At 39.9% G+C, this 21,869-nt stretch overlaps 3 protein-coding genes across 3 annotated transcripts; 1 reads left to right on the top strand and 2 right to left on the bottom strand.

Moving 5' to 3' along the window:
• Positions 1-777: 777 nt before the first annotated feature.
• zdhhc3a (zDHHC palmitoyltransferase 3a) lies at positions 778-4,945 on the bottom strand. Its single transcript, XM_030782366.1, has 7 exons — positions 4,905-4,945; positions 3,678-3,997; positions 3,459-3,583; positions 3,245-3,341; positions 3,045-3,126; positions 1,999-2,129; positions 778-936 (listed from the first exon to the last, which is right to left on the bottom strand). The coding sequence occupies exons 2-7, from the start codon at positions 3,975-3,977 to the stop codon at positions 778-780; spliced, it is 894 nt and encodes a 297-aa protein (XP_030638226.1). The 5' UTR covers positions 3,978-3,997; positions 4,905-4,945.
• Positions 4,946-6,280: 1,335 nt separating this feature from the next.
• On the top strand, positions 6,281-10,095 carry ebag9 (estrogen receptor binding site associated antigen 9). The gene is made up of 8 exons (XM_030782220.1): positions 6,281-6,391; positions 6,915-7,048; positions 7,308-7,404; positions 7,605-7,683; positions 8,130-8,288; positions 8,375-8,482; positions 9,040-9,131; positions 9,838-10,095. Exons 3-8 carry the CDS (start codon positions 7,322-7,324, stop codon positions 9,953-9,955), a joined length of 639 nt encoding a protein of 212 aa, XP_030638080.1. The 5' UTR covers positions 6,281-6,391; positions 6,915-7,048; positions 7,308-7,321; the 3' UTR covers positions 9,956-10,095.
• Positions 10,096-13,543: 3,448 nt separating this feature from the next.
• sybu (syntabulin (syntaxin-interacting)) lies at positions 13,544-21,119 on the bottom strand. The gene is made up of 7 exons (XM_030782661.1): positions 21,040-21,119; positions 20,485-20,668; positions 19,739-19,939; positions 17,908-18,001; positions 16,767-16,904; positions 15,417-15,572; positions 13,544-15,331 (listed from the first exon to the last, which is right to left on the bottom strand). The coding sequence occupies exons 1-7, from the start codon at positions 21,061-21,063 to the stop codon at positions 14,194-14,196; spliced, it is 1,935 nt and encodes a 644-aa protein (XP_030638521.1). The 5' UTR covers positions 21,064-21,119; the 3' UTR covers positions 13,544-14,193.
• Positions 21,120-21,869: the final 750 nt, after the last annotated feature.

Raw genomic sequence — 21,869 nt, 5'->3', positions numbered from 1 at the left:
GTTGAGTATGATACAGAGTTCAGATAAAACTGAGAAAAGCCACTGTTTATCACTGGCGTTAGAAATATCTTTAGCGTACTTAGTAGCACAGGAGTGATACCAGTGGTATGACCTAGTTTTACTGGTATATCCACTTTGAGTTCTTACAATGCTTTTGAATAAACTAACCATGCCAAAGATATTTCATTCATCTGTTTACTTGTCCACTGAGTACACTTGTACACCTTCGGTTAAAAAGAAACTGTCAAACATCATGCAACCATTCAGAAAATATCTGAATCTCAATACGTCTTGTGCCATTAAGCAAATCCATATTGACTGCATGTGATTGTCCCTTGTCCATTTACTATCCAAAATAGTTGAGGAGGACAGCAAGGACCATATAGGAAACTGAACAGAGGGTAAAGTGAACAATAAAAATACAGAGAATTGCAACAAATTTAAAACAATACACACACACACACACACACACACAAACAACAACAACATTCCAAAATTAAGACCAGAAAACAAGACACTTTAAGGAATAATCTCATTTTTCTTCTGTTTCCCCTTTGACAACTTCAAAAAAATCTGATATGGCATCTCTGATAAAGGAAATAAAGAGGAGAAGGAGGAGGAGGAGCCAGTAAAGTCTGAGTTACAATCACTTTCCCAGAGGCCACTTTCCCCAGAGCTGACAGGGAATGAAAAGTCAGGGGTAGTTCCACACACCCCCAATCTCTACCTTTTAAAGCTGGATAGGGAAAGGGGGCAAGGGGTCTCTGCTTCCTGAGCTCAGACCACATACTGGTAAGGGTCAGCCTTTCCATGATCAGGTGTGGAAAACGGGTTAAACCATGCTATCGAGAAGGGGTGTCCAAAAACCGCCTTCATGTTCATCCATTTAGTTTTTTTAGCCCATCTTCTCTCTTCCTTTTTCAACTGCTCTATGCCCTAAAAACAAAAGGACAACCCAGACTTCAGTGAGAGCGAGTCACAAACTACACAACTAATTATAATTATGATTAAATGGAGCAAGCCATTCTTAAGGAGCTCCCATGAATTTGATCTTCTTTGATAACATGGCTCACTGACCCCAAGTTCCACGGCTAACTAAACTAAAGTGATTTATTAGATAAAAGTTCACCAGCTGTGAGGCGGAAGCCTTTAAATACCATCCTAAAAATAGATGATATTCCAATTCTCACATTGAAAGTAAATGTGTTTGTGAACTCGAGCACCTATAACACATCACTGACATTTGGTTGAAAATCCCATTACTGTCATGTAGACACTTAATAAACATTTAGATCAGATAATGACACATCCATGCAGACGCATAAATGCAAGATGTCAAAATATTCATCTTTCACACGATTTATGTCTCTCATTAGTTTGCTCCTGGATCAGCTGTGGTGAGCTGAAATTTATCAGATAATCAGTATGTTGTAAAATCTAAATATAAAGTTTAAATATATATCAACAGACACAGCCGTGAGAATACGCAGATACTACATAAGAGTGCCTTCAAGAGAGGCCGGGGGCTGATGTTGTGGTGAATCAGCCTGAGAAAGGTGGTGCTAAGACAGGAGGTCTTTACATTTATTTAATATTCACGCTATCTCGTCAATAATAATGATCATGTAATGTATATACAAATATCATACTACACAACACATCAGAAATCCACAAACAAAACTGCAATTTTACTTGTATCTTATTTTACAATCTATCTGAGCGTTAAGCATTTTTGTAATGCTGTGCGACTGAATTTCTGTGGACCTCTTGTGATAGAGGCATGAAAATGCCCATCCTGACATGCCCGTGGGAATGGACACGGGCGCATGTGACCACATTTACCTCAGGGTCTGTAGCAACAATTTAGTATCTCTTCCCAAACCTCATTAGCCATGGACTGTTTGTTTGGAAGTCAGTAGTAGGGAGTCTGTGGTCCAGGAAAAGCCATGAAAAGAGGGTTGCTGGGAGGAGAGGGACATGAGCTCTTGCAGCACTTACCGTCTCATCTGTACAGATGGAATGAACTTGGGTGCCAAACATCACAGAGGTGAAGATGAGGAAGAGGAGGCCCTCAAAGCACAGGAGGATGAGGAGAATGACAGTCGCTGGAGGTGAGAAGGTGCTGCACTCTGGGATGGGAGGGGACAGCGGAGCATATATATATACACATGTATACACACACACACACACACACACACACACACACACACACACACACTTACATTGAGGGGCAACAAAGGGAACATTCAAAGCCACAGTGCTTGCTAGAGCTAACCAAGTGGCCACATGTTGGATTTATTCCAAACTGATCCTTATGGATAAAGATAAATTCGTGAATAAACATGTGCTTTGGAACTAGCATCTTTTTTCTTTTTTAAAATATTAGAGCATTTGGAATTAAGTATTATATGAAGAACATCTCAAATCAGACAAAAACATCTCGAATCAGACAAAAAATATGATCTATATTTTATAAGTCCAAAAGATTTATAAGCTGTGTATTTCAACCTCAGTGGAAATGTTAATGACCCTCCACTACCATGTATAAATGTATTCACGTGAAAAAAATATATATGACTGTGCACATAGCAACTAGCATGACAAAAGCATAATTTATAGTTCATTCCATCAAACCATCCAACCTACATGAATTGACACAGAAACTCTGGCCTGAATATGCATGAAAATATATAATACACCCTACCATGTAACGTGGCCAGTGAAACAAGATGAAAAAGGAACTTATGGACTCAAGGCTATCTCAACATGTGAAAAACACCCCACTCTGACCCTGGCATAAAGCTAGGAGGTCAGAATAACCTTCAGGATAACTTTGATGTAGCGATTTACCCCAAAGCATGCATCATCATTTCTCTGTCCTGACAAGTATGAATGCAGATAGCCACAATACATTTTAGGGGAGACCATCAATCTCAGTTTATCTTGGTGAGAATTTAAAAAAATAAGTAAAAAATAACACCAAGACATCAGTCTGGCCAGGTGAACAGCTCTTTTAACAATACACAATGCTGTCCTCAACTTACTTGTCCAGTCGTCTTCAAAGCAGTACAGAAAATGGAAGACCACCATAACCAAGGCATGCAGTGAGATTAGTGCAATGTACATCTGGAAAACCAAGAAAAAATAAGACTTCATCATTTTATATTTGTTTGTTTTACATTGCTGCCTATGCTTTACACATGCATACTTATGCAAAATTAATGCATGTATAAATCATACATACTGTAAATAGCACAAAGTACTTCTGGTTATTTTCACCAACACAGTTGTTGACCCATGGACAGTGGTGGTCCATTTTTCGAATGCATCGTTTGCAAACACTGGAACAAAGAGATACAAAAAGAAATGAAGAGATGCGGCATAAAATGATGAGAGGTAAAAACCAAAATTTGATGACTTAGTTATAAAGTATATTTTTAGCAGCAGGCTAGTCTTACCTGCAGTGGTGAGCTCTGTCAGGCTTGATACTGCAGCACTTTGGACATTTGTACACCACTTGGCCTGGCTTCAGCTGAAGGCTCTCAATGTATTCCTTTGTGGCATTTCCCTTGGGCACAGCCCCCTGGACAACACACAGTTACTCAGCTTTAACATGACCTTGTATAAAACCAAGTGTAAATGTGTGCATTTTGCATTGGGCCATAGGGTAAACTTACAGGGTCAGTGCACATGGCTCGGAAATGAGATGCCAGTGCGAGAAAGGCCAGTCCATGGAAGAGAGTTCCATTTATCACGGTGTAAGTCAGGCTTTTGGATGGCAGGAGCATGATAAACAGCACAACAAACTCTGCATAGAAGACTAGCAGCCAGGTGATAATCGCACACGCTATGCCACAGGCATCGCGAATGAACCACATGGTGTTCAGTGTATCATGACAGGGAGGAACGCACTGCTCTGGTTGCAGGTTGCTCCCCTGTCTCTCAACGTCCCTGAATCGTGGTACTGGACTTCTCATCCTATCACAAAGGTTCCATGCTGGGAATAACAAAGCAAAAGGTACATTGGACAGGGAACGTTTTAAGATATTCACAATGTAGGAAGATTAACTGTGGTTCTGTCTCTAAGATTATATGTTATTTATATCGGAATAAGTCACTAGTCATAGACTCAAATATTGTAAGAACGGTAAAAATCTCATAAAACACCAGCCTGTATGCCTGCAGCAAGAGGACCTAGCTTTGGTTAAAATATAAATTTTTAATTATAAAATTAGTGACGAGTACAGAAACGCTGCTCTTCATCCAGCTACCCAGCAGATCCAAAATTCTACCAATGATAATGCCGTTTATTTATTCACTTTACTGAAAGATGCTTTTTCAAGGCCAAGACTCAACCAAGACTCTTAGTGACTTTACGGATGCTGCAGTATGTCTGTGTTGACCAAAAAGTATTGACCACAGGGACCTGCACTGTGGCAACAATGTCAGAGGAGGACAGACTTTCTCTTCGTTTAAGCATTGCACTGTATCCACTCAAAATCGGACCACTGGTCTTAAAAGTATGCTGCACTCACACGATCCCGTTAATGAACTCTTGGAAAATCAGATGGAGAGACACAAACCAGAATTTTGTCAAAAAGAACGTCTACATTTACCAGTCAATCTTGAACAATCTTTATCGAAGACGGTTCTGATACTAAATGCGATCAGATGTAACGTCAGCTCTGCTGAACAGCAACATCCTCACCATTATAAAGCATCGGCTGGCTACAGTTATGAAGCGCAGATATCATAAACAGCGCTGCAGCCGAGCGGGTATGCCACGTAAAGTTGTACAATGTGTCTATTTAGACGAGCCATTTCGATTCGATTTTCCGAATGTTCAAGAAACAAATAAAACGCGTCGTCGTGGGTGTGTATAGCATATCCTTGAGGGTACTTACTTCTCTTGACACCGACGCATGTCACGACAATTCTTACAACGGTTACTGGAACTACTACAACGAGCACAATTATAAGTCCAACATCCGTATCTTTAAATGATCAAATGAAGAATAACCCATTAGTCCGGTTCTGCGATTGTGGTTGTCGTAAAGGCTGCATCATTGTGCTTACACTCCTCCCTACGCTGACTGACACTGGCAAAACTAGATGAAGCCACACCTCTTTTTTTTCCATGGAGTTGCGACACGCACAGTCACTATGACATGAGCAGACATCGAAACTATTGCGTTTAGGGAAGAATCTGAAATGTAAAACTGGGCGTTTCTAAATACCTTGCATAATTCCCGTATTAACGGACGTTACTGGTATCAAAATCATATGCGCATATTTTATAAGCGATACATCTGCCTTAGACTTTAGGTTCACGCTCGAATTTAGCTTTTTGTAAAACTACTCATTTTAATGGTTAAATAAGCAAGCCTGAAGTCTAGAAAGTCTTTGCTGGGATCACCACTTTCTAAAACATCTACCTATATATCTATGTATCTATCTATCTTGGTTATGGCACTGAGAGCAGAGCAGAATGTTGATTAAATGATAGTTGTTATTATCAACTGTAGTTGTTTAGTTACAGTTGTCATCTAGATGATCTACAAGAGAGGAAACCCTTTCTCTTATAAGACAGGGATCTCTCCACACTTTAGGCTTGAGAAAAGAGTCGCACCTCCATGATCTGACAAAGAGAAATCCTGTCCCTTAGGACTTTTATTATGATGTCTAAGGAAAAGTCCCAGATAGTGACACTGACCAGAAGGGTTGCCAGATGCACAGAAAATGTGTTTGAAACTGAAAAAATGTTATTGACTGCCATGTTTTATGTTTCTTAGATAGATAGATAGACAGATAGATAGATAGATAGATAGATAGATAGATAGATAGATAGATAAAACACGGCATATATTTTGTTTTATAGGATGTAAAAATTTTTTACATGCATCAGTACTGTGAAATGTGTATGTAATGTAGTCTTAGCATTATTTTCTCATTGTTATGTAAATGTAATGATTACAAGTCTTATTTAGTCCCTTTTAATAAGCTATCAGTCACCAGCAATTAATGTAGGTACACTTCTTTTTAAATGACACTTTATCATCGAATTTCACGCAAATGCGTGAAATTACTATATAGGATGGAGACAACTTTAAAGACATGTGATAAAGCAATAGTTTCAGTCTTTATGATTTGATGTCCTCATCCATTGTCCAGTAACGTGTTTTACAATAGTTCTTTCAGAAAATAATATAGCTTCAACACACACACACACGAGCTTCTTGTATATCTGGCAACCATTGTACCACCGTCTAATTTCCCTGTTCGACTGAAAAAGATGGCAGTGAAGGTGCAATAAGGGACGATGGCATTTGAGACCAAAATAAAAACCGGGACGAGGTTGACGACTCTCCCAGTGTATGGACCTTGACTGCTGGTATTGTTAACATAAATTGCTTAGTTTTTTATGTTTGACAGATGAAGAGCTAATAAGAGTTTGCGTAAATTTGGCACCAATTGAGACGTGTGGGAAACGGCTCCACTGAAGTGACCCGCAAGCTAGCCATAGGCTAGCGACCAAACATGCCAGTCGTTAGCTGGGCTCACTAGTGTCACCACTTGAGATTTACCCGTTTGTTTGGTCAGTGTACAAATAAAGTTTGCTGTAGCGGTGCAAACACACACCCCTACCTTTGGTGCGAGTTTTGGGTCAGCTTCATGGTATGCGAAGATTTGAGACAGAAGCTTGTGGAGCTGTGTTTAGCTAGCAAGCTAAAGCTTAACCTGCTAACCCAGATGGTTAGCATGGCTCAACCTAAGAGAGCTTTGTAGTCATTGTAAATCGGCAAGCTAAATGTTTAGATTATTTGCAAATGAATGACATGCCATGAATATGTGTTTGGTTTCTTTGAAGAAAAGGAAACTGGCATATGTAAACGAGATGCCACTGTGTTTTGCAGACAGTGCATTGCAGTCCACTGGCATTGTGTCACATGAAAATACTTCCCGTCTAGAACACGTTAAGCTAGCTAGCAGCTTTTCAGCTAGCTAAAGATCCATCACAAGCATTATCTACTCAGGTTACCAAACTGGAGTAAGTAGTCGCGTGTACTTGCTCAAAATTTGCTCTTCCTGGCTTTGGTATCTGTGTTGTGCTTGAAAAATTTCTCTAGCAATTATTCTCTGATGATTAAGTGCATATAAGAGGCAGATGGATAAGCTAGTTCTGGCCAATTAATTGTTACCCAGAATGCTGATAACAGCTATCGTTACTACCCGAACACCATGGCTAGATCGTTTGCAATTATTCGATAATACATGTGACAACATTTTTCGCTCTTTCTTTTTTCCAGAAATCAGAGGCAACATGGCAATTTCCCAGTTTCGCCTTTTTAAGATATGCACATGCCTTGCATCTATACTTTCTTTCTTGAAAAGGTTAATATGCAGGTAAGAAAGCATTTTAGCTTATGAATATTAAAGTTGTGCTGTGACATTTTCCACCCAAATAATATTAGCAACAGATTTGTACATTGCTTGATTGAAATGTGCCCAGAGATCTCCGTGTGATCCAAAATGTGTTATTATGACAGTTTACAATTACAGCATTCACCATATTGTGTCTTTATAAGTTTCATTGTCTTCTCCAGGACTGGTCGACTGCGCAAATTAAGTGGCGATCAGATAACTCTCCCTACTACAGTTGATTTTTCATCAGTTCCAAAACAGGTCAGTCAATCTAAACTGTCTGTCCTTATTTAAGAAATGGGATCGGTGATATAGATAATTAAACTGGAAATAAACATGAAAATATGACTGACTGAGAGCTTTATTAAAAACATGAGACAAGTTTTTTGTTTTTATAAATCAGATGATTTTCTAAAAACAAAATGTTTAAGAAATACTGGCACAGCAAATATTTAGGTACTCTGATTTCCCCATATATTACACTACTCTTTGGAACTTGATAAGCTTTTAATTTTCTAAATAAACCTGCCGTCGCAGCAACCAATTCAAAATTTAGTTTTGAAGGAGGGTACATGGGGTAAAACCTGAAATGACATTATTATTCTCAAAGTATATACTGTTTAATAATTGACTTGGTTGTAGACGTACAGGTTTAATTGGCTTAACATGCAAAACATAGTTGTTGGTTCTGAATGCATCATTTCCAGCCCGAAATTGAGGAGTGGAGTTCATGGGATGAAGAAGCTCCCACAAGTATCAAGGTCGAAGGGGGAAACGGAGCTGTTCCACCTGAGCAAAACAACGTAGAGGAGGAGGAGCCTGACTACTTTAAAGACATGGCCCCCACGATCAGAAAAACACAAAAAGTATGTTCTGTGGTCAGGCAAAATCATTTAAGCAACTGACCGTCACTTCTCTTTTCTAATCAGTCTGTGTTCTCTTTTCTCTTCAGATCGTGTTAAAGAAAAGGGAGCCTCTCAATTTCACTGTCCCTGATGGCACTTCAGGGTTCTCCAGCAGACTAGCTGCCACTCAGGACATGTCCTTTATCCAACCATCTGTGAGTGAACCACAGCCAGTACCTTTCAGTATACCCATTTAGACAAGCTTCAGCCAATGTACATAATCCCGTTCAGGACAGGTTTAGTCATCGTAACTGAGGAAGCCTAATAGAAGCTTAACAAGACTTTCCTGTCAGTTCAGAATACAGCACAATAACATACACCTACATGTATGGCTGTAACATCTGAAAGATTGTTCAAGCTTTTTTGGTTCATGGTTTTTGCCTTTGGCCCAACAAGACGAAGGTCTTGTATATGTCACATAGTTTAAAGTACTTTAGAATGAAAACTGAACACGACCAGATTTAAGAAGAATTTACCGGTAGGCTGCATATTCTGTGTTAGTATAGGTAACTTCATTACTGCTGATATGTCTTTACATTGTATTTTTTAATGTCCTGTTAACAGCATGAGACTGTATTCTAGCTGTGTTGTTCCTTTTAAGACAACCCAACCATGGTGATCTGATGACTACAGAGACCTCCACGTACAGTGTAAATGCATGGTTCAAAATGTTCAATGTCGTCTCATTAACCTCCTGTTTTGGACCACACAGGCAGAGTTGGGTGATTTGGACACGTGGCAAGAGGATACTAATGCCTGGGAGGATGAGTCTGATGCAGCCTGGGAGGCAGAGGAGGTGCTCAGGTACACTACATACATTCAAGTTTCTCTCTTCATCTTCCCCTTGACACCTGTTAACTTTTGAGGCCTTTTCAATGAGACCACTGCCCAGTATGCTTTTCTACTGAACGGGTGCTTTCCAGTGGGCAAATGCTTCCCAGCAGTACAACTAAGGCTGATTTTTTAAGTGCAAAAGTGCAGTAGTAAATTGCTGCAATTGAAATTAACATTTTCCAGCTTTGTCCAGCAGGTGGCAGTACAGTATCATTCTGAATTTACACAGGATCTTTGCTTTTAGGTTAACATGACCTCTACATGTAAATTTTATCATGACCGCTAAAATTTCCTTATTTGACTAGAACTGAAGATCGATGTGACTGAATATGAAATAAATATTTTGTAAATACTGTTTGTGCACCAGGAGGTGATAACCTCTGCATGTGAAGTCTTAGTAATAAGTGGTTTTTGACCTGATACTATGTCAGCTGCTCTGGGCTATGATAAATACTTTCTATCTTTATTTTCTCAGACCTGAAGATAACGTTCTGTAATGTGTATGAAATCCATTCAGATTCTATGGTTTAATTTCCATCAGTATGGTAAACAAAATTTCTACTGAATTATTCATCAGAGGTTTACACAAGGGCCCTTCTCAGTGAATGTTCTAGAGAGTTCTTGTACTGAGATGAGTTTGCTTTGTTTGTCTAAAGAGTATTTGTCTATCTGACAGACAACAGAAACTGGCAGAGAGAGAGAAACGTGCCATGGAACAACAGAGGAAGAAGATGGAGAAAGAAGCACAGAGGATGTTGAAGAAGGAGCAGAAGATGGCAGTCAAGCTTTCGTAACACTCAGAGGGGGGCGCTGGTCACTCACAGACAATATCACACAATATCTGTCAATATTTTTCACTCTTCCTGTTTTTTTCCCCCTCTCCCCAAATACTGTGACATCACATGACATTTCTCTGTCTCTATGGCCTTTTTTTTTCTTTCTGTCTTTCTTTCTTTTTTTTTTGTTTCGTCCACCAGAAGTCCTTGGAAAGTCTTTTTGTTTTTCTCTTTTAATTATTGTAAAAATACAATAGTCAAGAACCACCCTTTTGTTCAGGAATTATTGTAAATATACTTGTAGTATAGTTGCAAAAGAATCTGATCGCTTTGCGTGTCTATATTTATAAGACTTGAAGGACTGGATGGAATAATGTCAGCTGATGAAATCTTTTTTTTTTTGGCCTTCGTGTCTAAAAAGTCTTTTTCCTCTCTTCTGTTGTTGTTCACCAGTCATGGTATGTCATTGTACTGTAAACACTGGAATCGAATGGCAAACAGTGATTACTGATCAGGTGTGTCATAATATTTTAAATATTATAACAATAAGTAAGTGATTCATTACAGCCTCTTGTACCTGCTTTCAATACATGAAAAAGTGACAGCTGGTCTCTCTGAAGTTTTTGTCTTTCTCTTCCTTCCTTTCATCTTCAGAAGACATTTTGTTCAGATTTTCAAGTACTGAGTTTGTCTTGCAACTGACAGCAAGGTCATACAACAGTATACATGAAAAACCTGGAAGCATAACTTGAATACTGATCCACCTGTAAGTGGAACTATAATAACATTGAGCACAAGGTTAGAACACCTAGAATGGTTCCCAGTGTCCGACTCCTCCATGGTTCAGCGTGACATTTCATACTATGCCAAGTCAGTGTCGGATATACAAAAAAAAAAAAAGTGTTCGGTCAATACAGGTGAAAGATTTAGCAGAATGGTTGATGAGATGTGTGGAATTGAGCGGTAACTGACAGTTGTCATGGAAACACTGCATCTATTTTTTTTTTTTTTTTTTAGCAGGTACAGAAACTACTTCTTCAGACTGTGCATTCTTCAACCTGCTATAATCACTTCAGCTCACACAGTTTACACTAAATGATATGTTGTTTTCATAAAATTTGGACATCTGATCTCAAGTATGCAGAACATGTGTGTATCATTTTTGTCTTTATTTTGTTCATGGGGGGACGGTGGTCAGACACATTGATGGTTTGACTCGGGAATCTCAGGGGGAAAGGGAGACAGCAGTACTTAATACAGTTTCTTGAAGAGGCGGTTTTTGATAAATTATGTTATGTACTGTTGATTGAGCTGTGCATGCAGTACCAGGGACTTAAAGAACAAAATGGGTGCAGACATCTATAAAAATTAAATTCTGCCTTTTACTCTTGCATTATTATCATTTTTCAAATCACAGATGGGCCATTTTTACTGCATGTAGCCAAATTGCAGAAAGCACATGATTACTCCTCTGTCAGGTTTTTTTTTTTGCTTGTTTTATACTTTTTTTGCCCATTCCTTTGTCATCTGTAATAAATCTTTGGAGTTTATCTTTGTGAATATAAATTCAGAGTTTTGCTTGAACAGTTTAAAAAATTCATGCGGTTCCATGTTTTGAAATCATTATTATATAGACAGTACCTTTTGGCATTATCTGGTTTTTTTATAGACTCGGGTTATGAGAGATTATGATTGGAGAAAAGATCTTTTGTACCTGAAAGCAATTTGTCATTACAAAGCAATGAACCGCTCATAATACTACCCGAGTCTGTAAAGCTACGTCACACTATCACATCGATCTGTCTGATTCATGTGTAATTTAATATGTTCGCCAACCTCGAAGCTTTTGTGTTTCAAGGACAGACAAGTTCTGGCCGTCTGAACATTGTAGCGCAGAGAGTATGACGTTATAATCCCCATCTGTCTCAAAAACACCCACGGTCAAAGAACGAGCCAGGCTTGACCCAGTTTATCACAGAGAAATGTCTCCCTCGCTGCTCTCAGAGAGACACGCATGCCGATCAGTGTTGATTTTAATCCTCGCGTTAGAAATGTTTTACCTCTCAGATATGCGCAGAACGGACGTGTACATTTTGCTTGTGTGTCAATCTTGACACATGTATTCTGCATATGACCCACAGTTTGAGAAATGTGATTTATGAAATGCTGTGTTTTAATGAGACTGCCATTCAAACAGCACTGCAGTGTTGAATCTTGGAATTGTTACTAAATCATTCACCCCGGCAACATTCTAATCACAGCTGCTTTAACAAATCTGAAAACATAAATCATTTGAAGACTGCTATAATGGATAACTTTTGAACGGACCTCGTGGTTTAATTTTGCTTTTGAACCTTTCACCTTCACAGTGAGGTGTTGTTAAGGAAGCAGGAGATGATCTCACTGTGGCGTCATTCATTTACTCATCAGAGTCATGGAGACAATCGCGTCAGGATGACTCACAGATAACATGAAGTCGGTGTAAGTTGATGATGCTTTGCAGAAGGATGTTGCTCGATGGTACAAAAGCACAGCAGATTCAAAGTGAAGACAGTGCAGAAGAACTTATTCAGTAATTCGCTGAGTAATTCCCAGTTTCTCACAACAGTACAGCAATAACTGCTCGCCTTTCAAAGCAGTCTGTGAGATTTTTTTAACTATCCCACTCCAATAACTTCCGACTCCCGCTTTTGATTCTTACTGCACGTTACCTCGCTGGACTAAAATGCATAGATTAAAGCTGCAATAATTGCTCTCAACTTGCTTGTGTTCAGTGAAGTGCAAGTCCTGGTTATGTAAGAGAAAATCCCCATCTGGCTACAGGAAAAAGTGTGCTCTCACTCTGTGTGAGGAAGCCCAGGGGTCTTTGCCATTAGCTGGGTCTTTTTGGTTGTTTCAGTCAAAACCTCTTAATGTGATGTAGCACCATGTACTACACTTCATGTGTGATGTTGGGGCTAGGAAGGAAATCCTCTTCAAACAATTCTTCAAGAAGTATTGGGGGGGAAAAAAGTCTTGGGAAAGGGAGGTTTAAAGATGCTCATGACAAGCAGAGCGCTGGGTCCAGTACAGTAATGCTAAGGCATCTCCTTCCCAAAGTACTTAAAAATTCTTTTAAACATTTAAGGTTTTATGTAACCCACATATTCAAAGAAGAACATCAGTGTGCCTGGCTATATGAATCCTCTTTACATTTTTACTGAACACTGACTGGACTTCCCTGTTTCTTTTAGGCCCTCAAAAAGCTACTTTGCAGCTCCTTCGAGAATCAGAACCGACTTTTCCGTTAAAATACTTCAGTCATTGTCCAAACAGCAATTTAGTATAACTGAATCATTTGAATATTAAATCCTCCAGATCACACATACCCTCCCCAGTTTTTTTTTTTAAATCACTCCTCTGGTTGATCATTTCACATCTCATCATACCAAATGGGGGATACATCCTTATAGGAATATAATTTCATTTTAACCATGTCTGTCAAACTTATTAAATGTACCTGTGCATTTTATTTTCATTGTTTTTTCCCCCTTTAAAAACTCATCCCTCCAGCAAAGACAGAACACTTTCAACCACAACACATATACAAAAAAAAGACCAATTGTATAGGGTTGTCATGCTTTAATAATAAATATATTAAGTACATCTCAAACATTATTGCACATAGCTCAGGCACATGAAAAACGTCAGTTTCACTGTAGCATTGACTGCTCTTAGAACAAGATGCTTCACAGAGAACATGTAAAAAGCTCAGAAAAAAGAGGGGGTGGGAGGGAGTCAACTTCACTGAACAAAAACTGTGAGGAAGTATACGCTTTGGCTAGAGGTTTGAAATTCACTCAGAACACACAGTTTCCTAATAGGAACAAACATCCAACTACTAACGGCCCCATTTTTTCACCCACATTCACTCCGTCTAAAAGCAGGAGAAGGCTAATCAGCGAAGAACTGCACAGTATGCAAGACAATCACCTACCCAAATGACTAGACACTGGCAGAGCTAAAAAAATAAAAGACATTTGAGGGGAATAAACAAAGAACAAACAAGTGACTGTCATTTTTCACCATTTGTGCCTCAACACATGACAGATGTACACAGTGCAAAGGAAAACTGTGGCAACAGAAAAAAAAAAACAAAATACATAAAGTATGCATTTAGACAAGTGTACAAAAAGAAAACACAAACTAATGAATGCTATTAGTAGATGTTTAAGTGCTCTTGTTAAATGTCAGATTGTGCTTGCAGGTGAAGGCCCTTAAATATCTGGCCTCTGTGTAACATGGCGAAGAGAGTGCAATCCCATAATGCAACAGCCTCTGATCAGAGCTCCAATGTTATACACAGGTGTCCCTCCGTCGACACCATGGCGAGAGTAGAGCCAGGCTACGGTGGGAAGCACAGGTGCTGCCACAGCAACTAGATCAACCAGAAAATTGTTGCTCCAGTAGCTTTTCCCAACCACAGCCATCCCTGGACTGCTGCATGTCTCCTTCACTTCAAAATCCAGCTCTTCCATGAATGTTGGATCCATCGCCGGCTCTGTGCAAGACATGCCCGAGTCACCAGGACTCTCCAGGGTCACCTCCGGCTCTGCACTGGGGGTGGGGTCACTAGGACTCAGCTCTACTTGCTTTTCAGTAACAGGGCTTTGTGATGCAGGCAATTCTTGGAGATGACTGGAAGAGGAGAACATGGGATTTGTGACCCCAGCACTCTGGAGTTTCAGCAGCTGCAGGAAAAGAGCATGGAGGTCAGGGTGGTAAATCAACTCCTCAGTCTGAACTGCTTTTTCCTCAAGCGTAATCGGCTCTGAAGCACGTGACTTGTCGGTCTCATCACTCGGATCACCTGTAGTCTTCTCCTCCAGCTCACTATGAATCAGGGTGGACAGTCCTGGCTGAGGCTCTAAGTTGGCCCTCAAGTCCTGAGTGGATCCCACAGCAGTAGACATGAGGACCTGTTCCATGATTCCTGTTTGGTTGATGGTCTCATCATTCATAAGCTGAGCACTGTCAACCATCTCCCCAGCATCTCTCTCCTCCACCTGCAAGTGTTTGTCTACTTTGCCTGAAGGAGACCTCTCTGGAGAATCACAGATGAAGTCTAGAGTGGGCTCATCATGCAGGCTGGAACCATTCTGGGCCATTTCCATGCTGTGTAACAGAGACTCCAATTTCCTGTTCTGAATGTTGATGTCAATGAAGTATTTCTGGATACCTTTGTCCTTCTCCATCAGACTATTCTTCATGGTCTCTACCACCTGTCGCAATTGCTTGATCTCTTTGCGTGCCTCCTTTAGAGCCAGTTGCGCCTCCACGCGGTGGCACTCCTCCTCGATCCAGTCCTCACGCATCCGTCCCAGTTGCGCCTTTAGTTCTTCAATCTCAGAGTCCCTAAAAGATTCCATCACATTCATTACTCGCTCAATGGAGTTACTGCTATCAAAGGGATGAAAGCACAGGCACAAAGTGAACTTACCGGTCATGGACTGTGTTCTCAGACTCCCTCAGTTTGGTCTTCAGGTGTCGAATGGCCACCTCCTTCTGCTGCAGGGGGGTGAGATACTGTTCTGGATTGGGAGGCTTGATGCCATGGTTGTCTCCACAAGACTGGTATTTTCCAAAACTGGCTCTTCTGTAAACATGGGAAAGTTGTACTTCCACATCACATTCATTTACTTTGGGTTACCCAAGAGGGAACAATTGTGTATCCCTCCAGTACTAAGCCCAACACAACACAGTGCAAAAGTCATCACTTTGTTTTTCTCTCAGACTGAACTGACAATGAGTGTGAATGTAAAAGATAGCACCTTAAGGGTAAAATCATACAGAACCATGGAACCATAAGAGTGTTTGTTTAAAAATATTCAGATCCTTAAGACATTACAGTAGCATTAATGGGTGACCGTGATTAAAATGATGAGCCAAAACATGTTTCTACTGAGAGGACAAGAGGGACTCAGATAGGGTGAATAAGCTTTCATGCAGAACAGTAACCCTATTAGCAATCTAAAGAGCTAGCACAATATCCTAGCAACCTGGCAGTACTTTGATGTCAGCTTTGCATCTCTGCCAGAAATAGAACAGGCTAGCAGAGGGGAGAGTGAATAAGGACATTGCAGGGATCCAGTCAAGCATAACAGAACATCGCAGCAGAAATTTACAGAGCCATACAAAGCTGTAATGAAAACAACTACTTTACAGTTATAGATATTACTGCACGAATATAGCTAAGGAGAAGTTCACTTAATGAAATGAGTCACGAGTAGGCTTCATATGAATTTAAGTCATTACACAGAACTCCCTCTCTCCCACTGAAGCACACAGAATTTCAGTATGATTTGGTTTCTTTGTAACAAGAACACAACAATAGAGAAGTACAAAGAAACAAAAAAAGAAACTAAAAAAAATGAAAGAACAAAAACTGAGAACACTGAAATTCAGCACACTAAAAAGGAAAAAAAAATGACTGCAAACAGATGAAAAATTTATTGCCAAACATACTTGCACAAAATGGCTGCTGAAAAAAACAAAACAAAACCAAAAAAAAACAACAAAAAAAAACACACACACACACACACACACACACAAGCTTGCACAGGGCTCCACTACAATCACTGTGGCAAAAATAAAACTTGTTCCACATCTCTCCATTTCTCAGCATTAAATAAAACCAACCATGACCAAATATTTTCCTTTGCAAAGCAGAGCAAGAGGCAATTAAAACGGGCTCGGCACTCAGCCCAACTCGCTGGCTCAGGCTGCATGTGAACTAAAATGTAGGGACTACCACCACTCTGCCACACACAATCCTGGTTTGACAGGGTACCTGCTGGAAGGGCTACAGTTGCTGCTGCTGTTGGTGGAAGGAGGACCTTTGGTGGGTGTTCTGTAAGGGGCGTAGAGCTCCGCACTCGCGCTTCCTGCTGACCTATACAGGGGGAGGGTCCTGATGTGGGATCCACGGCTGGAGAGAGACAAGGAGGGTGACCCACATTAGTGGATGACGGCCTGATCAGTGGCAAGATTAATCCTTTTTCCCCCAGTCCAAATTATTCTCTGCACTTCAGAAAATGATTTGCTCTGATACGCATGTGCATAACAGCCCAAAACAAATCTCTTTTTGGGGGAGGACAGGATGCCATATGGCATCGCTGGGCTTTAACAATAAAATATAGTTCACTTTCTCTGGAGGATTTAACACTTAACATACAAAAATTTGAGATGACCTTAACTTAGAACAAAGTTGTTTGCAGTTAATCACACACACCCAGGAATAGTTCTTGATGTACAATATATGCAAATGTTACACAGATTTTTCTGCAATACTGTAGGTTACTGCACACATTTGCAATGATTTACTTGCAACCGTGTATAATACATTATGGTCTGAAGCTTACATCTTGTAGAAATACTTAAATCCATTACACTGTTACATGAATCAAATGTATGTATTAAGTAAATTGAACACCATACAAGAAAATTAACAGCATTTCCAATGATTCTATTTTATGCAGAAAAGCATGCAGACTTGTGAAACATGAATGTCAAATGAGCCATTTTACTAGTAGTCAATATCTTTCATGACATTACAAACCCAATTTGTCAAGATCTAAATATTTAACAGAGCTCTCCTACCTAGAATCACTTGACTTCCTAAAATTTATTTTGACTGCTGTCAAATCCCCCACCATTGGCTGAAATGTCAACCAACAGTAGCTTCTAGCATAACTTGGTCACATGACTACATTCAAAAGGAAGTGCAGAAAAACGGTCTTGAAAATGATGCCATTTCATCGTTTGCCTTGAAAGTCGCACACAATTAGGCAACCCTGTGAATAAAGAGTACTACCAATACTGAATATTTAGAGATGGTGAAATGAGAGATTATATTACCTGATCAGGACATGCACTACTAGAGATGAAACAGGAGAGGAGGACACACAAAGTACTATGGATGACTGCTATACCTGCGTGAAGTTGTCTTCTTTCCCGTGGAGCTGTTGGATTCTTTGGTCTTGAAACTTCCATTGCTGCTGGAGGAACTGAAGTCTGCCTCGCTACCTGTCAGAACAAAACCTGGGGTCTTACTGCAAGCCTCTGTGTCCAAAGTGCACAGCAGAATTACACACGTACGCAACCTCTACTGAAACTTACATTCTTTATCCTCTAGTTTACTGAAACATTACTGATGTATAAATCTCTTCTAGAGTGCAATGTAGGACGTTTTAACACATAAAGATCAACATCAACATAAAACAGCACTAATATCCTTAGACACAAAAGGTTCTTGAGGACAGTTTGCAAAGTAACAGATCCTTTAACTACCAAAACCAGGAGCACTATTTCAATTAACATAGTGCTAGCGGTAAGATCAAAGAGGCCTGTGTCAAAAGCTATTTAGTTACAGAGTTTCCTTGACATAGCATTCTCCTCCCTCTAGCACAATATGAGACTGCCTATGCCTCGTAGGCACTTGCCCGCTAAGCCATGTTAGTTTCTCCCTCACTCAACGCCTGGTTGACAGCATCAGCACAGATGGCCTGGGGTATCTTTTTTAACCCTTGGATAACTCACATTTCAAAAACATCGCAGAAATGAAAGAGTAACAGGCTAGTGAACTTAATAAAATTATTTACATCTAAAGCAACTATTCACATTGCATTAGTCTGTCAGTTACATCAGTGAATACAAAACTATGGTATTAATCTCTAGAAAACAGATAATTTGGTGATTAGTCTAACTCATCAAGGTAAATGATAGTACCTTTTTCTACAAGTATGCTATTTTTAACTGAATGTTATAACTTTTAAACAACATTAAAAAATTTCACGCTAACAGTTTGTTAGTTGGAAATGAACAGTTAAACTGTACTCATCTGTACATTCACACCCCAATCTGTTAAATGCAATCAAACACATACCTGAGAAGCACCTCTTTCCACTAGATAAAACCATGGTATTAGGTGGACTTTGAACTTGTGATAAACAACTAACAAAACTTTCAAATGTGGCAATCCCTCAACACTGAGTGAGTTCAACTATCGGTCAGTGCACATAACCATTGAAAGATGTTAACTGTTGCTAATTACACTGATTAGGAATGTGAGGTCATACCGCCACACCAATCAGCAAGCCTTTCCCAGAGAACACAATCAAGCAGACAACACCTGTCACTTCCTAGCTTGTTTAGCTTTTAATTTTCTCTCTCAGTGCAAACAAAATACATATTTTTACATCAGATGGGCATGAAATGAAATCTCAAGAGAAGATGAGGCTTAAAATAATTTAAGACTATAGACAGGTGCACAGACCATCCGTTAAACTGAAGAACTATTTACTCATTTATGCCTCTGTGCTTGGCAACAAGAGGCTACGTGCCGTGTGCTCTTTTTCATGGACCCCTGTTGTACTTTGATCATTTTGACAAGCACGTGTTTCTTTAAAAATTACTAAGAAGAAAAATAAAGCCACATGCATGTACAGACCCATAAACAATAGTGAGATTTTTCTTGACAATAAAAGAAATATTCATTGTAGGAACATGCACTTTTGCCAAAGGCTTTGCTTCTATCCTCTATATCATCCCAACAAACATAAGCATTTTGTCTCTGTAAACATTTGGCTGGAAAATGATGAGGACACACATATTTGTACATGGAAAATGCTTAGTTCATGGCACTAAATCATGGTGTCTATATATTTTGGAGGTTATAAATATGCCCAAAACCTTTTATGCATTCTGCATGCACTCTGCCTGTCCTTGATTTGTTGTGTTATTTAGTTTGACAGTACTCCTCACCTCTGGGCAGCATGGATGAGCGTTGCTGCTCCCTGTTGTGTCTCAGTGTGGGTTCACCCCATTCGGCCATTACGTTCACTCTCACCCGTTTTACTTTGGTCTTGCGATCCCCTGGGGAGGGTGACCCACGCGAGCTGTTGTCTGAGCCTGACGGGGTCTTGGCAGGAGACACAGACTGACTGCTGGGGCATCCGGTATCATCTGGGGGGGGGCATCATGCAGAGGACACAGAAACCGATCAAAGGTTAAAGTTCAGTCCTTTTCTTGACAAATAACTCATCTATGAACTGTCATGTTTTGTAGCCCAAGTACAGAGCCCTCTTCATTGTATAGGGAGGCTTTATGGCTGTAACTAGACTGCAGACGAAAGATGTGCGTGCGTTAACTAAATTGAGATTGAGTATACACACATGCAATTAAAAAGAAAAAGAGAAAGAGAAAACAATTCCCAGCTCGTACTAGGGTTAAGCAACTACATACAAACACGCTTTAAGTTACATCATACAGCCAATCACTGTAAAATAATTAAAATGTCTACAGATCCATAGCACCAGGTTAGATAATCACCAGGTCAATCTAAGGTATTGCCTCCTTATGTAATGATAGTTCTGAACGAGCACATCTTGCATTATAATGTCATTAGTTGCACATTAGGCCTGCAATACCAAAACACATACTGAAAACCACATCGCATAATATTTTAAGATAATCCGAAAATCCCAAGATAAAAATCTAAAACGCCATACCTGAGGAGAAACTGTTTGGGCTGACTGTTCGCTTGGAGTGCTCGATGCTGATGTCGCAATCCTTATTCTCCTCCTCTGAAAATGGTAACTCGGACAAAGCCACTTTTCCCTTAGGACGGAAAGGGTGGAGAACTAAACGGGGGATGCGACTGCGGGGGTTTCCTTTCTCTGGCGTCTTCTTCACCTTAAAGGCATAACCAAACCAGTAACAAAACAGTGATTTAGAGTCAGAGGGAATTTAACTAGGACACTTGAGACATGCGCAGATTAAAAACGTATTTCTCTAATCTCCAGGTAAGCATCATTTGGACGATGCAGTATGGCTGAAGTACTCGTAACCCAGAGTTACAGCTTGATTCCCGGTATAAAATTGATGAGCAATAAACCGCAGATGACGATACATAGCCTAAAGCTGAAGTGCCCGTAACCCAGAGTTCGGCCTACTTCTTAATTCCCGGTATAAAATAGATGAGCACCACACCGCAAATGTGTTTAAATATCTAAAAACAGATATTATTAGAAGACAAAACAGTTCTAGAGAACTTGAATAAGCACCTTGTATTCTTGGAAGGGTCCCATGTTGTTCCGAACAGGGAATACACCTCTCTTTGAAAACCTAAATGGAAAAGGGAAGAGGTAAAACATGTTGACACGTGGCATATAAACAAGGGCAACATTGTCCGAAATCGGTCGCTGACCGTACGGTTAGAAGTGTGTGGCCAAGAGGTACATGCATGACCGAGTTTTTCACCAGTTATTGGAGCAAATATATATGCATTACATTGCGTTATATTATGCTTCGTATTGCGCCAGAACACTTATTTCAGCATAGTATTAAAGAACTGTATCCAATAGACGTGTGAAGAATGCCACTTGGAATTCCAAATGATAATTTGAAGTAATCGGTTCCATGCAGCCGCGTACAGCACTGTCAGACATTCCTCGAAGTGACTGCAACACTCGCCTGCACTGTTTTGTCCGACTCAGACATCTTAAAGAAAAAAACATCGACTGTTAGCTGAATAATATGTCTCCTTTAGTCAGCCGAAATGCTCCGAGAAAAGATGTGTTTTTTTGCTCAAAACCAAAATTCTGAGCTTTTATTTCTACTTTTCAGTGTGATGAAGTAAGTTAACTTACTTAAGCATACTCTAATTCTGTTTAGAATTTGATACCATTGTTTACTCATGCAGAGGATTTACTTCACCGGTGGAGTTATTTGCTGGTCAAGTTTCTTGGTCGTTAGCTAGCTTTGCGCTCGCACTGAGCTATAGAAACAAGCCGCAATACAGCAACTCCATTAAACTGGAAAACTGTGTATGTGGCGTGTATGCTGTGTGTGAAGTGTGTGGTTTACAGAAGTGTGCGGTTTACAGAAGTGTGCA

This window comes from Chanos chanos, chromosome 8 (genome assembly GCF_902362185.1).
Source record: "Chanos chanos chromosome 8, fChaCha1.1, whole genome shotgun sequence".
NCBI classification, from domain to species: Eukaryota; Metazoa; Chordata; class Actinopteri; order Gonorynchiformes; family Chanidae; genus Chanos; species Chanos chanos.
Note: the sequence above shows the minus strand (reverse complement) of the source record. Positions and strands in the feature narration are given on the sequence as shown.

Bases quoted from the DNA above. Each gene is read 5' to 3' on its own strand.
- zdhhc3a (XM_030782366.1), bottom strand. From the start codon at position 3,977: ATGAGAAGTCCAGTACCACGATTCAGGGACGTTGAGAGACAGGGGAGC. The intron at 3,342-3,458 runs GTAAGACTAGCC...TCTTTGTTCCAG, and splicing joins GACAGAGCTCACCACTGCAG to TGTTTGCAAACGATGCATTC. The intron at 2,130-3,044 runs GTAAGTTGAGGA...CTCCCATCCCAG, and splicing joins CTTTGAAGACGACTGGACAA to AGTGCAGCACCTTCTCACCT.
- ebag9 (XM_030782220.1), top strand. From the start codon at position 7,322: ATGGCAATTTCCCAGTTTCGCCTTTTTAAGATATGCACATGCCTTGCA. The intron at 7,405-7,604 runs GTAAGAAAGCAT...TGTCTTCTCCAG, and splicing joins TTGAAAAGGTTAATATGCAG to GACTGGTCGACTGCGCAAAT. The intron at 8,483-9,039 runs GTGAGTGAACCA...TGGACCACACAG, and splicing joins TGTCCTTTATCCAACCATCT to GCAGAGTTGGGTGATTTGGA.
- sybu (XM_030782661.1), bottom strand. From the start codon at position 21,063: ATGGGACCCTTCCAAGAATACAAG. The intron at 20,669-21,039 runs GTGCTTATTCAA...TATGCCTTTAAG, and splicing joins GACCCTTCCAAGAATACAAG to GTGAAGAAGACGCCAGAGAA. The intron at 19,940-20,484 runs GTATGGCGTTTT...GCCCCCCCCCAG, and splicing joins CCCAAACAGTTTCTCCTCAG to ATGATACCGGATGCCCCAGC.